A 17,140-nucleotide genomic window follows, 5' to 3' on the forward strand; every position below is an offset into this window, starting at 1 on the left:
GACACTGGTGCCATCAGCACTAGAAGAGCTCATTCCTGAAAGTTAACAGGGCCACTGGGGCTCCCACTCACAGCTACTTGTCCACATACTGGGTCATTTGGATAGTTTTGTTCCTTTCAAAATCTGAAGTTCATTTAAATTTTAACTGTCCAGGATGAGAAAGCTGTTCTATAAGAAAATACCCCATGACTCTTCTCTTATTCTCTCTCTCTCTCTGTAGGTATTAATTGACTGGATTAATGATGTTTTGGTTGGAGAAAGGATCATTGTGAAAGACCTGGCTGAAGATTTATATGATGGCCAAGTCCTGCAGAAGCTTTTTGGTAAGAGGAGAGTTGAATATTGCAGTGGATGTCTTTAATCTCCTAGTTTAGAGTTGTTCTCCATTCACAGCAGTCCACCTGGAATGGAATAGGAATGGGTCCTGCATGGGATAACAGATCAGTTAGATGTCCTCTTGGAATGTTTTACATGAATGCATTGCAAAGGGAGTCTTTGTGACCAGATGGGGATACTCCCCCTCACAGCTGAGGGTCATCATCATGGAAAGACTCCACTGTACCCTGGAATACATGCCTCGCCCTCTCCAGAAAATTGAGCTCCTCTGACCTCTGTAGGTCTATTTACATGTGTGTGGAGATGCATGTATGCTTTTGTGTACCTCTCGCCTATGGACCTGTGTGTATGTATGTGTGTTTGTGTGTATATGTGTACCTCTGTGATCTATGGCCCCGTGTGTGTGTGCGTTCCCCTGTGTATCTCTCTCTAGGTTGATGCAAGTATGCAGAAGTATGTGCTTTATGATGCTTGGCCCCTGTGCATCTCCAGGTAACTTGTGTCTGAAAGGGTATGTGTCCCTGTATCCGTTCATACCTGTTGTGTGAAAGTGTGGAGGAGGCGGGGACGGGAGACTTCAGGGTGAGGTTAGTGATGAAAGGACAGATTTAACTTGACTGGATTTGGACTTCCCCTCTCTGCACCCCACTTTCTCTCATCCTAACCACTGCCCCAAGTTCTAGACTTTCATTCTTAGCTGCCCACTGCACTCGGCACCTCCACCTGCGTGCACCTCAGCTGAGCTCATCCACTTTCCTGAAGATGTTCCTGCCCCTCTGAGTGACTAGAACCCCTTCCCCTCTTCCTTGCCCCACCCCATGGCTGTGGGGCGGGGCGGGGGGTCTCCAAGGCCCGTTTCTTGCTCAGAATTCTCTCCCGCATTCCTCCTCCCTGCGATTTTCACTTGTCTGAACTGTTGAAACAATTTCCCAACTCACCTCTTTGCTTCCCATCTCACCTCCTCCAACCCGTTCCCCACACGGCTAGCTGAGGAACCTTTTTTAACTGCAAGTCTCATCTTGCCAGTATTCACTCTCCCCTACCTGTGGGACAAAGTCCAGGCCTATGAGTACAACATTCAAAACATTTCATCATCCGATCCCCAGCTGGCTTGTCAGCCTCACCTCTGACCACTCACACACGTGGTTCATGCCATGTAAAGTGCTGAGAATAGCACCTGATGCACAGTGAGTGCCCAGTCAGTGTCTTTCGTCATTTCATTGGTGGTTTTGTTATGTTTATGAACACCATCACCACATTATGACATACGCCGGGCATATTCACACCTCTCTACCTTTTCTTTTTTTTTTTCTTTTTGCGGTACGCGGGCCTCTCACAGTTGTGGCCTCTCCCATTGCGGAGCACAGACTCCAGACGTGCAGGCTCAGCAGCCATGGCTCACGGGCCCAGCCGCTCCGCGGCATGTGGGATCTTCCAGGACCGGGGCATGAACCCGTGTCCCCTGCATTGGCAGGCGGACTCTCAACCACTGCGCCACCAGGGAAGCCCTGTCCCATTTCTTAATCAGTTAGTACATGTGCAGCACTTGGAAAAGTGCCTGGCTCACTGTGTGCTAGGTAAGGGATGGCTTTCAACAATATTTTCCAGCCCCACTGCTTCCTCCTTAGCTCAGAACCTCGTCATTTGTCTTAACTTCTCTGGCTCCAAAATCCTTTTCTCACATTAAGCTGTTTCCTGCCTTGGTAGCACTCTGAAGTTCTCCCAGATGTCCTTTATATTTCACTATTGTCTTAACACTTAAACCCATAGCCCATTTGTTAGTGTTTCTTTAAAACTTTTTTATTTTGAACTAATTTAATTAACTAATTAATTTTTTTAATGTTATTTATTTCTGGCTGCATTGGGTCTTATTTGCTGTGTGTGGGCTTTCTCTAGTACCTGCAAGCAGGGGCTACTCTTCGTTGCGGTGCACAGGTTTCTCATTGCAGAGCTTCTCTTGTTGCGGAGCACGGGCTCTAGGCACGTGGGCTTCAGTAGTTGCGGCACACGGGCTCAGTAGTTGTGGCTCACAATCTCTAGAGTGCAGGCTTAGTAGTTGTGACACACGGGCTTAGCTGCTCCGCGGCATGTGGGATCTTCCCGGACCAGGGCTCGAACCCGTGTCCTCTGTATTGGCAGGCGGATTCTTAACCACTGCACCACCAGGGAAGCCCCTTGAAGTAATTTTAGACTTATAGTAGAGCTGCAAAGACAGTCCAGAGAGTTCCTGTCTCCTCTTACTCAGCTTCCTCTAATGTTAGCATCTTACCAACCTTAGGGCAAGCATCAAAACTAAGAAATTAACCTCGGGCTTCCCTGGTGGCACAGTGGTTAAGAATCCACCTGCCAATGCAGGGAACAAGGGTTCGAGCCCTGGTCTGTGAAGATCCCACATGCTGCGGAGCAGCTAAGCCCGTGCGTCACAACTACTTAGCCTATGCGCCACAACTACTAAAGCCCACGTGCCTAGAGCCTGTGCTCCGCAACAAGAGAAGCCACTGCAACGAGAAACCTGCACACTGCAACAAAGAGGAGCCCCCACTCGCCGCAACTAGAGAAAGCATGCGCACAGCAACAAAGACCCAATGCAGCCAAAAATAAATAAATTAAAATGAATAAATTTTTTAAAAGAAAAGAAATTAACCTCAGGACAATGCTTAATTGAATCACAGAATTTATTTGGCTTTCACCAGTTTTTACATTCATGTCCTTTCTCAGTTCTAGGAGGTAACCCAAGATGGCCCATTACATTCAGTTGTCACATCTCCTGTGTCCCCTCCTGTTTGGGACAGTCTCCTGTCTTTCATGACCTTGGTGCTTTTGAAGCGGACTGGTTAGTTATGTTGCAGAATCTCCCCCAGTTTCGGTCTGTCTGATGTATTCTCACGATTAAAGTAAGGTGATATGTTTTGGGGAACGATACCACAGAGCTGATGTGTCCTCAGGGCATCATATCAGGGCAGACACGATGTTAACATGTCTTATCACTGCTGATGTTAACATTGACTGCTCGGTTAAGGTGGTGTCTGCCAGATTCCTTCACTGTAAAGTTGCTATTTTTCTCTTTGTTATTAATTTATCTGTGGGGAGATACTTTAAGACTTTGCAAATATCTTGCTTCTCCTTCCACTCCTTCCACTAGTTGTAATTGGTGGAGTATGTCTGCCAGTTATTACTGTGGTGGCCTCGTGGAGGTTTTCTCTAGTTTCCTATTCCTTCCACATTTATTAACTGGAAGTCTTCTGTAAGGAAAAGTTGTCCCTTGTCCCCCATTTACTTATTTATTTACATCAGTATGGATACAAAGATACTTATTATACTTTAGTTTATCATCAATGTTATCATTATTCATGTTTTGCTTATATACTTCCCCCTTTGACCACTAGGAGCTCTTTCAGATTGGCTCCTGGGCACTTCCTGGACGTGCTGCGCCATATTTTTTTTTCTTAGCACTTCTTTTTTTTTTTTTTTTTTCGCGGTATGCGGGCCTCTCACTGCCGTGGCCTCTCCCGTTGCGGAGCACAGGCTCCAGACGCGCAGGCCCAGCGGCCATGGCTCACGGGCCCAGCCGCTCCGCGGCATATGGGATCCCCCCAGACCGGGGCACGAACCCGTATCCCCTGCATTGGCAGGCGGACTCTCAACCACTGCGCCACCAGGGAGGCCCAAGCACTTCTTTACTTTCTCATATCATAAGATGCTCCAGGCTCATCTTATATTTCACTTTTACTCTGGCCCTAGAATCAACTACTTCTCCAAGGAGCCCCAGTTTCTTTTATTAGAGAATGGTGTTTAGAAATCAATATCTGGGCATATTACTTGGTGTTTTTAACTGGCTACCTGTCACACAAATAAACATCCATGTGTAGGTACAGTACTATTACCTGATGGTACTAAGATGAAGCAGGCATGATCATTTCCAGAAATTCAGCTTCAAATTGTACTGGGGCTGGGCATGGAGAGTAGGAGGGGGCTGAGTTTGGGATTAGTAAACTAACTATGAAATACTGGCATTTAGAAAAAAATTAAAATGGCATAGCGACCTTCAGGAGTCCAGATATGCCGAGTCACATCTCGGGAGCAGGATATGGACCTGGAATCCGGGAAGCCATGCTGATGACATCATGGAGCAAGGACTCAACCCAGAAATGAACAAGATGCCAAGGCAGGGATCTCTGGGCCAGAGGTGCATGTGTGTTATTGTTATGGTGAAATTCTGAATAGTTGAGCGTCCCTGAGATGACAGGTGGACTGGCTGGCTGGGTGCTCTCTGATCATGAGCTCTGAGAGGGCGACATCATACCTGCTGCTCCTCTGTGTGACCAGATGCTACTTGCTCAGCATCAGTGCCCGGTCTACTTGCCCTTCTGAGTCCCTAGGCAAGTCTGGGAAATTCTTCTGGTGCAGCCTCCCCCAGGTGCTTCTTTCTGAGCTGCCTAGCCCAGCTGCCCACTGCTGCCTCTGTTCTCTGCATCTTCCCTCTTGCGCTGGCAGCATATCTGAGTTGAGATTTTCTTGAAAGCAGATGCTGAAACAAGGACTTGAGTGGAGGAAGTTTATATGAGGGGTGATCTTAGAAAGTACAGGTGATCAAGTGGGGAATGTAAGAGAGGAAGAGAGTAACACCATTAAGGGTGCATGAATAAGGATGACAGCTCTGTTTGCAACCAGGGCTCAGGGCTGCAGGGATCCCTCTGAGAAACCAGGTGACACCACCCCTCAAAATCACCTTACTCAGGACAGGGAGCAGGGACATTTATCCTATGGCTCCCATCACTGTGTGCTTGAGGATTGTGTAGGAATTAAGAACCCCTGGATTGTACTCCTGGTAGAGAAGGCGAGTGCTTCAGGGCCTGAGATAGGAAACGTCAGCTTGCTGAGAGCTGCCTGCCGTGGCAGGTGAATGCAGGGAACTCAGGGAAGGGGTGTCAGCATCATCCAGGAAGACCAGAGGGTGCAACTTCTACTTTAAGGACTGCTCCTCCCAACACTGGCCATTTCTCTGTACCATTGGTGTCACCGCCTGGGAAAAGTCAGATGCTGGCCACTTGGGCCTGCCTCTTTATGGTGCCCACCCCCATCCTCTCATGACAATGGCTCCAGCCCTTTCCACACCTCAGAACAAAAACTCCCCACCCCCAAGAATGAAGAGGAAGTTTCTCCCTAGCCCCTGACAGAAATTCACCTCATCTTTTATCCCAGATTAGCCTCTTCTCAGGGCGACTGATAGATGCAATATCCTCGGTTCCCCCGGGTATTCTTTTACCCCAGTGCACCAATAAGTGGGGTAAAAGTCCCAGAATGGTTTGAAGTTGGGACACATTTCCCAGCGTCTCAGCATGCAGGTGCATCCATGGTCATCTTGCTATATTTGCATCCCCGACCTCACATCCCCTAGGCGGTAGATGTGACTGAGTGAGAAAGGCAGGAGGCAAAGGATTCTAGGGAAATGCCTATCCCAGGTCATCATTTCATCTGACCATGGGCTGTGCTGCCTGTTTCCTATTGAGGTTTCCTGACTTGGGACAGCTCTGCAATTTGCCTTATGGCATGTTAGATTCCCCTGATCCTAATCTTTGAACATGTGCATGTAACTGGGAACAGAAAAGGCCTTTTCTGAGGGATGGGAGTCATAAGGCTCTCTCTTCTGGTTTTCGCAATAACATATGACTGAAACAGGGTATCTTCTTCGGGCATGAGACCAGGAAGGGTCCCTTGGACATAAAAGTTCTGCAGGAGGGATTTTTGTTTTGTGTTGGGTATGTGTGTGTGTTTCTTTTTCCCTGGTAGACCCTAAAGAGTACATCTTACACTGATCTTAATCTAGTCAATTAATATTCGTCAAGCAATAGCCATTTAATTTCCTATGTCCTACTGCTGAGTTTAGGGATACGGACGTAAATACATCACAGCGCCACCTTTAGGTAACTCACAACCTGTACTATGAAGGGCTGTGGGCTGTCAAGTTGAAGATTTGGAAAGGCATCATGAAAGAGGCGGCATTTTGAATCAGGCCTTCTGGAAGGAGCAGAATTTCAGCCAGATGAAGGAGGAGAAGAACATTCTAGTAAAAAAATGTTGCTGGTAAGCACCTGTGGATTTCGATGTGAGTGGAGAGAGAGTGTTATAGAGACAGGAGCACATGGGTAGGTGACCATCAGCACTGGTTGAGTGGGGTGTGGGGCTAACAAAGAAGATGGGAACCAGCACCCAGACCTTGGTTTCTAACTCCAGTCTCCAAAAATAGAAACCAGGTCTTCTGGAGTATCGTCAGACTCTAGGACTGGAGCAGGGCATACAGATGAGCCTGGAGCATCTTGCAGTGCCAAAAAGAGGCACTAGGGGAAAATATATATCTATGGGGCAGCATGTTGAAAGTGTTCAGGGCCCATCTGAGAGAGCTCCCAATGGCTAAAGGTGGAAATTTGAGCAAGAAAATGAGTAACAATAATATTGGATTATAACCCAAAGTCTAAAATAAATATCCTTAAGTCAACATTGATATCAATAAATAGCTGAATAAATAAATGAGGGAGAAGAGACAAATCTTCTTTACAGAGTAATTTCAAATAAGTTATTAATTTATAACTCCTTGAAGGAAGTAGAAGTTAACTCCCCACCCCTGAAGTGGACTGGATTTAGTGACTGGCTTCCAATGATTAGTGTATGGAGTGGAGGAACCTCGTACAGACACTACTTTGGCCAAATCAAAGTGAGCGTCACCATTGATAAGTCACGTTGATAGCATGTGACCTTGATAGGATGCGATGAAAAGGGCACTTCACCTCTGTGGTTTTCCTCTCCAAAATCCCTAGTCTAACCATGAGAAAAATATAGGAAAAACCCAGTGCTCTTCAAAACTGTCAAGGTCTTGAAAAACCAGACATCTCTGAAAAAATGATCCTAGAACAGAGGACATGAGGCAGGTAATGATGAATAGGTGTGAATGGAAAAAGGATGTTAAGGAAAAACTAGTGAAACCCAAATAAATATGGAGTTTAGTTAATAGTCATGTACTAATATCAGTTCATTAGTTGTGACAGATGTACTGTAGTAATGTAAGAGGTTAACAATAGGTGAACCTGGATTTAGGGTATGTAGGAACTATCTGAACTGCCATTTCAGCTTTTCTATAAATCTAAAAACAATTCTAAAATGAGAAATTTGTTTAAAGAAATAAGATGAGCTTGCATTATAGAGGACCTTGCAGTAAAACTTTTAGACTATATTCAGTGCCCAGTGGTAACTGCTGATGGCTTGTGAGCAAAACACCATGATCTGAAATAGGAGCAGCAGGAGGGGTGCTCAGAGGCAGTAGAAGAAACACCAGCAAAGCATCCTTTTATAAGATAATAATGGTGTCGAACTAGAGGAGTGGCAGTATAGATGGGGAAAAGCTTTAAGAGAACCTAGTGATGTAGGGAATGAGCAGCTGAAGTAAACCAGGCTGACCCTAAGTGATGGATGTTAAATAGGGATGATTCCATGAGTCCCTGGAAGAGCAGCATCTTGAAGGGTTTGGTCATATTGATATTGGTTTTGAGAGTCGCTTACCCTACACCCAAAAAAGTCCTTAGGCTGAAGTAGCAGCTATGCTAAAATTGAAAGAGGAATGAAGAGAAAGATAGGAGATCTGAGTTCCAATCCTGGTTCTGCCACTAAAACATTTCTCTGCAGCTCAGGTCACTCTTCTGTAAAACCAGGAAGATGGCCTGTGCAGCTGTACAGCTGAGCGGTTCAGTACAGCACCCACTAACCACATGTAGCTATTAAAAGTAATGAAAATTAAAAATTCGTTTACTTAGTCACACCAGCTACATTTCAAATGCTCCCTAGCCAAATGTGTCTAGTGGCCACCATATTGAATAGTGCAGAAATGAGCATTTCCATCATAGCAGAAAGTTCTTTTCTTATTCTTTTATTTATAAGTAGTAGAGAAGCTCTCTAGAGTGTGTTACTAAGTAAAAGTATGGTACAGTACTGTGTGTGTATATATGTCACTGTGCGTGTGCATTAAGAGACACATCTAACAATTGAGTATGTAGAGAATATCTCTGGTAAGTCACAATAAACTCTCTATGGTGTGGAACTAGGGAACTTGGGACTGCAATGGGAAGAGGGGACTTAATTCTCACAGCTTGAAGTTTTTCCATGTTTGTGTATTCTCAATTTTATAAAAAAGTGGTAGAGTACATATGTAAATTTCAGTAGCAAAACTGAATCTATCGGTGGATGTCAAATAATACTTCATACATTTCAACAGCTATCCCAAGTAAAATAGGAAGAAAAGGAAACCACCTAACTATGATAAAGACCATTTATACAAAACCTAACAGTGAACACATTACATAGTGAAATATCAAAGACATGGTATTAGGAACAAGTCAGAGATGATGGCTATCATCACAATTATAAGTGTTTTGGATATACAAGCTAATGTCGTAAGATAAGGAAATAGATTTTCAGGTTGAACATTATGGCTAACTAAATGTTCAAGCAAATCCTCTTGGTCTGCATAGTTTAAAAATCTGGATAAGCCTTAAAAAATATATTTTTGCATTGCATGGCTAAGCTGGAAGGGAAGGAAATCCTACTGATGCCAGAAACAACAAGGAAGTGTAAACCCAGTAAAATAAGTGTTAATTTCTAATGGCCTAATTAGCCTGAGGTTTAATGGTTCACACTTACAGGGCCAAGACACAAAGCCTGAAGTCTGAAAGGAAGGGGAATTGAATCAGAGACCCCTGAATAGAGCCAGTGTCTCTGAAGGGTAACACTTTCAGTGGGTAAACTAAAACAATCTTGTCCCACAGAGAGGGGCAGTAAGGATAAATGTCTATCTCAGCCTTGGATATGAATGGAACAGGACAAAGAAGAAGTCTGCACTGATAATTCCTTATCATCAAATGTCTGTACTCACACAGATTTTGGGACTAGTATTCACAGTACTTATGTGGCTTTAAATGCCCCAAGCTGAAAATATAGTTAAAAGTTTTTCCAAGTTATTAGTGTTCCCCAAGGCAGAAGGGAACATATGCCTCTTTAAAGGAATGAACTTTAAACCCAGTCCACAAAAAATTCCCAAAGCTAAAATTCCAAGACAAATGAGCTCAAAATCAGAAATCAACAAACACATGAAAGGAAGCCACCATGGGCAGCATCAACCAAAACAATAAACTGCAGATTCATCCCACAAATGCTATGGATATTAACAATTGATCAGTTATGGAATAGAAAATATATTTAATATGTCAAAGTAAAAGTTTTAAGACTATAGAAAGGATGATAAAAGAACAAGTAACTATCAAAATTGGACAGGCAGATATGAGAGAACTAAATAGAACTTCTAGAAATGGGAAAAAATGGAATAATGAAATTAGAAACCTCAATGGATTAGACACAGCTGAAGAAGGAATTGATGAGCTGGAAGATGGAATTGAAGAAATTACCCAGAATGCAGTATTAGAAAGACAGTGGAGTGGAAAGTGAGAATTAAAAGACATAGAGATTAAGAAAATCCAACATATGGGGCTTCCCTGGTGGCACAGTTGTTGAGAGTCCACCTGCCAATGCAGGAGACATGGGTTCATGCCCCAGTCCGGGAGGATCCCGCATGCCATGGACCGGCTGCACCCGTGAGCCATGGCTGCTGAGCCTGCACGTCTGGAGCCTGTGCTCCACGGCGGGAGAGGCCACAGCAGTGAGAGGCCCATGTGCTGCAAAAAAAAAAAAAAAAAATCCAACACATGGCTAATTGGAATTCTAGCAGGAGAAAAGAAAGAGAATGGAGTATAGTCAATATTTAAAGACATAATGAATTCAAAATTTTCAAAATTCGTGAAAGATATGAAGTCTCATATTCAGGAATCTCAGGGAATCCCAAACAGGATAATTAACAAGAAAACTTCATAATGATACCTAAGAAACACTGAAGACAAAGAAAAGATTAAAAGCAGAGAGAAAAAAAGAGATTACCTATAAAGGAACAACAGACTGAAAGCTGTCTTTCCTCAGGAACAATCAAATCCCAAAGCTGTTGGAATGATATTTTCAAAGTGCAGAAAAAATATTGTTAACTTACACGTTTATATCCAGGGGAAAAAAAAAAACCAAAAAAACCTATGTTTTGGGCTTCCCTGGTGGCGCAGTGGTTGAGAGTCTGCCTGCAGATGCACGGGACACGAGTTCGTGCCCCAGTCTGGGAAGATCCCACATGCCACGGAGCGGCTGGGCCCGTGAGCCATGGCCGCTGAGCCTGCGCGTCCAGAGCCTGTGCTCCACAACAGGAGAGGCCACAACAGTGAGAGGCCCGCGTACCTCAAAAAAAAAAAAAAAACCTATGTTTTAAAAATGGGAAAAAAGGCATTTTAAGCAAACATGAAGTGAGAGGGTTTACTACCAAAAGACCCTCACTAAAAGGAGTTTCTAAAGGGTGTTCTTCACAAAGAAGGAAAGTGAAACCCCCCCAAAAAAGATCTGAAATGCAACAAAAAATGAAGATAGAAACAGAATCCCAGACAACTAAGGCACTTAACTCAGGAAGAGTGATTTGAGTTAGAGTGTGCTGAGGTTCTTGTATTATTTAGTATGTGGATAAAGAGACTAATTAACATAGGACTCTGTTAAGTTAAATACACATGATAAATTTTCTAGGGAAGCCACTAAGATAATAAAACAGTGTATAACCTCCCTACTTTTAATGGGGAGAAAATGAAATGAGAGGGAATAGAAACCTTAATCTAAGAAGCAACAAGGATGGAAGCAGGACATAAAGAATCAGAAAAGTAGAGTAGTAGAAAGTTTAAAATAAGTTGGTAGAAGTGAATCCAAGTATATTTGTAAAGGCAATCAATGTAAATTGGCTTTTTGTGTGTGTGTGTGGATTTTTTTTAACATCTTTATTGGAGTATAATTGCTTTACAATGGTGTGTTAGTTTCTGCTTTATAACAAAATGAATCAGTTATAAATATATATATGTTCCCATATCTCTTCCCTCTTGCGTTATCCATTTAAAAGAAAGATCATCAGATTAGATAACAAAATAAAATCTTGCTGTATGCTCTTTACTAGAGATAGTCTTAGTACCATGAAGACACAGAAGGGTTGAAAGAAAAAGAATGGAAGTAATCATATATACTAGACTAATACTAATTAAAAGAAAGCTGGTGTAACTATTTTAATATCAAATGAAATAGACTAAGGCAAAAAGCATCACTACAGCGAGTCTCTACATATTAATGAGACTAAAATTACTAGGAAACTATGGACATTTTAAACCTAACACACTTTTGGGCATTAAATATATAAAAATCAAAAATGCCAGTCAGAATTACAAGAAGTTGACAAATCTGCCATTACATATTTCTCTTAATAACACATTAAGGAAAAAGTTCATAAGGTTAGAGAAGATGTGGACAATGTAATTAACCAGCAACACCCCCAAACTGAAGTATTCTCATTCTTTTCAACTGTATGGAACACTTACAAATTTTGCTTATGTCCATAAAATAAGTCTCAACAAGTTATCATACAGACCAAATTCTTTGACCATGATGCAATAAAAAAAAATTTTTTTAACTGACCATCTCCATGTTTCTGGAAACAAAACTATAATAACTTAGAATTTCTCATATTGGATGGAGTATTTTATGTATTCTAATTCTTTGAAGGGTGGTTACATTAATATAGTACGATATATATGGCAACTCTGTTAGAACGTCTCAGTCCTTCTATCATTCAGAATACTTGAGTTTATTCTGACCTGTCTTGCTACTTCAGAACTTTTTGAATACTGTTTCACTGTTTCAAAAGCATATTTGGATGCTAACTTCAAAAACAACTGAAAGAGTCACAAAATAATCCTATCTGAGAAAATTTTCTAAATAGCATCCTATTTCAAAATCATGCCTAGTACTTTATAACAAGTTAAACTAGTGATGAACAATATGCAGAACTATAAAAATGTGAGAGAAGCAATTTCCTGGAAGAATAAAAAAAATTGTCAATAGAAAATTTTCAAAGAGCTAGCTGAAATTAGCTGAATAAAGAAAATGAGACTACAGGCCCTTTGGTGGGGCTAATGGCAGACTCTGGGAGGGATCACACCATGGAGTACTTCCCAGAGCTTCTACTGACAGTGTCCTTGTCCCCACAGTGAGCCACAGCTGTCCCCCGCCTCTGCAGGAGACCCTCCATCACTAGCAGAAGCTCCATATGCTTTGAATTGAAAATACCTTCTTTCAGAAGCAAGAAGAACTACAATCCTGCAGCCTGTGGAACAAAAACCACATTCACAGAAAGATAGACAAGATGAAAAGGCAGAGGGCTATGTACCAGATGAAGGAACAAGATAAAACCCCAGAAAAGCAACTAAATGAAGTGGAGATAGGCAACCTTCCAAAAAAAGAACTCAGAATAATGATAGTGAAGATGATGCAGGACCTCAGAAAAAGAATGGAGGCAAAGATCAAGAAGATGCAAGAAATGTTTTACAAAGACCTGGAAGAATTAAAGAACAAACAAACAGAGATGAACAATGCAATAACTGAAATGAAAACTACACTAGAAGGAATCAATAGCAGAATAACTGAGGCAGAAGAACGGATATGTGACCTGGAAGACAGAATGGTGGAATTCACTGCTGTGGAACAGAATCAAGAAAAAAGAATGAAAAGAAATGAAGACAGCCAAGAGACCTCTGGGACAACATTAAACGCAACAACATTTGCATTATAGGGGTCCCAGAAGGAGAAGGGAGAGAGAAAGGACCTGAGAAAATATTTGAAGAGATTATAGTCGAAAACTTCCCTAACATGGGAAAGGAAATAGCCACTCGAGTCCAGGAAGTGCAGAGAGTCCCAGGCAGGATAAACACAAGGAGAAACATGTCGACACACATAGTAATCAAATTGGCAAAAATTAAAGAAAAACAAATTATTGAAAGCAGCAAGGGAAAAATGACAAATACCATACAAGGGAACTCCCATAAGGTTAACAGCTGATTTCTCAGCAGAAACTCTACAAGCCAGAAGAGAGAGGCATGACATATTTAAAGTGATGAAAGGGAAGAACCTACAACCAAGATTACTCTACCCGGCAAGGATCTCATTCAGATGCGATGGAGAAATCAAAAGCTTTACAGACAAGCAAAAGCTGAGAGAATTCAGCACCACCAAACCAGCTCTACAACAAATGCTAAAGGAACTTCTCTAAGTGGGAAGCACAAGAGAAGAAAAGCACCTACAAAAACAAACCCAAACAATTAAGAAAATGGTAATAGGAACATACATATCAATATTTACTTTAAACATGAATGGATTAAATGCTCCAACCAAAAGACATAGGTTCGCTGAATGGATACAAAAGCAAGACCCATATATATGCTGTCTACAAGAGACCCATTTCAGACTTAGGGACACATACAGACTGAAAGTGAGGGGATGGAAAACGATATTCCATGCAAATGGAAATCAAAAGAAAGCTGAAGTAGCAATACTCATATCAGATAAAATAGACTTTAAAATAAAGACTATTGGGCTTCCCTGGTGGCGTAATGGTTGAGAGTCCGCCTGCCGATGTGAGGGACACAGGTTCGTGCCCTGGTCTGGGAGGATCCCACATGCCGTGGAGCGGCTGGGCCCGTGAGCCATGGCCGCTGAGCCTGCGCATCCAGAGCCTGTGCTCTGCAACGGGAGAGGCCACAGCAGTGAGAGGCCCGCGTACTACAAAAAAAAAATAAAAAAAAATAAGAAAGACTATTACAAGAGGCAAGAGGGACACTACATAATGATCAAGGGATCGATCCAAGAAGAAGATGTAACAATTATAAATATATATGCAGCCAAGGTAGGAGCACATCAATACATAAGGCAACTACTAGCAGCTATAAAAGAGGAAATCAACAGTAACAACAATAGTGGGGGACTTTAACACCTCACTTACACCAATGGACATATCATCCAAACAGAAAATTAATAAGGAAACACAACCTTTAAATGACACAATAGACCAGGTAGATTTCATTGATATTTATAGAACATTCCATCCCAGCAGATTACACTTTCTTCTCAAGTGCACATGGAACATTCTCCAAGATAGATCACATCTTGGGTCCCAAATCAAGCCTCAGTAAATTTAGGAAAACTGAAATCATATCAAGCATCTTTTCTGAACACAACCCTATGAGATTAGAAATGAATTACAGGGAAAAGTAAAAAACACAAACACATGGTGGCTAAACAATACATTACTAAATAACCAAGAGATCACTGAAGAAATCAAAGAGGAAATCAAAAAATACCTAGAGACAAATGACAATGGAAACACGATGATCCAAAAACTAAGAGATGCAGCAAAAGCAGTTCTAAGAGGGACGTTTATAACAATACAATCCTACTTCAAGAAACAACAAACATGTCAAATAAGCAATCTAACTTTACACCTAAAGGAACTAGAGAAAAAAGAACAAACAAAACCCAAAGTTAGTAGAAGGAAAGAAATCATAAAGATCAGAGAAGAAATAAATGAAATGGAAACAAAACAGTTGCAAAGATCAATAAAACAAAAAGATGGTTCTTTGAGAAGATAAACAAAATTGATAAACCATTAGCTAGACTCATCAAGAAAAAGAGGGAGAGGACTCAAATCAATAAAACTAGAAATGAAAAAGGAGAAGTTACAACAGCACTGCAGAAATACAAAGCATCCTAAGAGACTACTACAAACAACTCTATGCCAATAAAATGGACAACCTGGAAGAAATGGACAAATTCTTACAAAGGTATAAACTACCAAGACTGAACCAGGAAGAAACAGAAAATATGAAGAGATCAATCACAAGTAATGAAATTGAAACTGTGATTAAAAATCTTCCAACAGAAGTCCAGGACCAGATGGCTTCAGAGGTGAATTCTATCAAACATTTAGAGAAGAGCTAACACCCATCCTTCTCAAACTCTTCCAAAAAATTGCAGAGGAAGGAACACTCCCAAGCTCATTATTTGAGGCCACCAACACCCTGGTACCGAAACCAGACAAAGATACTACAAAAGAAGAAAATTACCAATCAATATCACTGATGAATATAGATGAAAGAATCCTCAACAAAATACCAGCAAACAGAATCCAAAAGCACATTAAAAGGATCATACACCATGATCAAGTGGGATTTATCCCAGGGATGCAAGGATTCTTCAATATACCGAAATCAATCAATGTGATACACCATATGAACAAATTGAAGAATAAAAACCATATGATCATCTCAATAGATGCAGAAAAAGCTTTTGACCAAATTCAACACCCATTTATGATAAAAACTCTCCTGAAAGTAGGCAAAGAGGGAAGCTACCTCAACATAATAGAGGCCATATACGACAAACACACAGTAAACATCTTTCTCAATGGTGAAAAACTGAAAGCATTTCCTCTAGGATCAGGAACAAGACAAGGATGTCCACTCTCACCACTATTATTCAACATAGTTTTGGAAGTCCTAGCCATGGCAATCAGAGAAGAAAAAGAAATAAAGGGAATAGAAATTGGAAAAGAAGAAGTAAAACTGTCACTGTTTGCAGATGACATGATACTATACATAGAGGATCATAAAGATGCCACAAGAAAACTACTAGAGCTAATCAATGAATTTGGTAAAGTTTCAGGATACAAAATTAATGCACAGAAATCTCTGGCTTTCCTATACACTAATGATGAAAAATCTGAAAGAGAAATTAAGGAAACATTACCATTGCAACAAAAAGAATAAAATACCTAGGAATAAACCTACCTAGGGAGACAAAAGACATGTATGCAGAAAACTTAAGACACTGATAAAAGAAATTAAAGATAATACAAACAGATGGAGAGATATACCATGTTCTTGGATTGGAAGAATCAATATTGTGAAAATGACTATACTACCCAAAGCAATCTACAGATTCAATGCAATCTCTATCAAATTACCAATGACATTTTTTACAGAACTAGAACAAAAAATCTTAAAATTTGTATGGAGACACAAAAGACCCCCAATAGCCAAAGCAGTCTTGAGGGATAAAAACGGAGCTAGAGGAAGCAGACTCCCTGACTTCAGACTATACTACAAAGCTACAGTAATCAAGACAATATGGTATTGGCACAAAAACAGAAATATAGATCAATGGAACAGGATAGAAAGCCCAGAGGTAAACCCACGCACCTATGGTCAACTAGTCTATGACAAAGGAGGCAAAGATATACAATGGAGAAAAGAAGTCTCTTCAATAAGTGGTGCTGGGAAAACTGGACAGCTACATGTAAAAGAATGAAATTAGAACACTCCCTAACACTATACACAAAAATAAACTTGAAATGGATTAAAGACCTAAATGTAAGACAGGACACTATAAAACTCTTAGAGGAAAACATAGGAAGAACACTCTTTGACATAAATCACAGCAAGATCTTTTTTGATCCATCTCCTAGAGAAATGGAAATAAAAACAAAAATAAACAAATGGCACCTAATAAAACTTAAAAGGTTTTGCACAGCAAGGGAAACTACAAACAAGATGAAAAGACAACCCTCAGAATGGGAGAAAATTTTTGCAAATGAATCAACAGAAAAATGATTAATCTCCAGAATATATAAACAGCTCATGCTGCTCAATATTAAAAAAACAAACAACCTAATCCAAAAATGGGCAGAAGACCTAAATAGACATTTCTCCAAGGAAGACATACAGATGGCCAAGAAGCACATGAAAAGATGTTCAACATCACTAATTATTAGAGAAATGCAAATCAAAACTACAATGAGGTATCACCT

General features: G+C 41.1%; 1 protein-coding gene across 2 annotated transcripts in view; it reads left to right on the plus strand.

Annotated features, from left to right (window-relative positions):
* The window catches only part of PARVA (parvin alpha), a 188,507-nt gene that overhangs the window by 111,131 nt on the left and 60,236 nt on the right, over positions 1-17,140 (plus strand). For both annotated transcript variants that reach the window (XM_082629278.1, XM_082629279.1), the window contains one exon: positions 221-323. In XM_082629278.1, coding sequence (XP_082485404.1) covers positions 221-323 — 103 coding nt within the window. The remainder of the gene's footprint in view (positions 1-220; positions 324-17,140) is intronic.

Source organism: Mesoplodon mirus (assembly GCF_964341445.2).
Source record: "Mesoplodon mirus genome assembly, chromosome: 7".
In the NCBI taxonomy this organism is placed as follows: Eukaryota; Metazoa; Chordata; class Mammalia; order Artiodactyla; family Ziphiidae; genus Mesoplodon; species Mesoplodon mirus.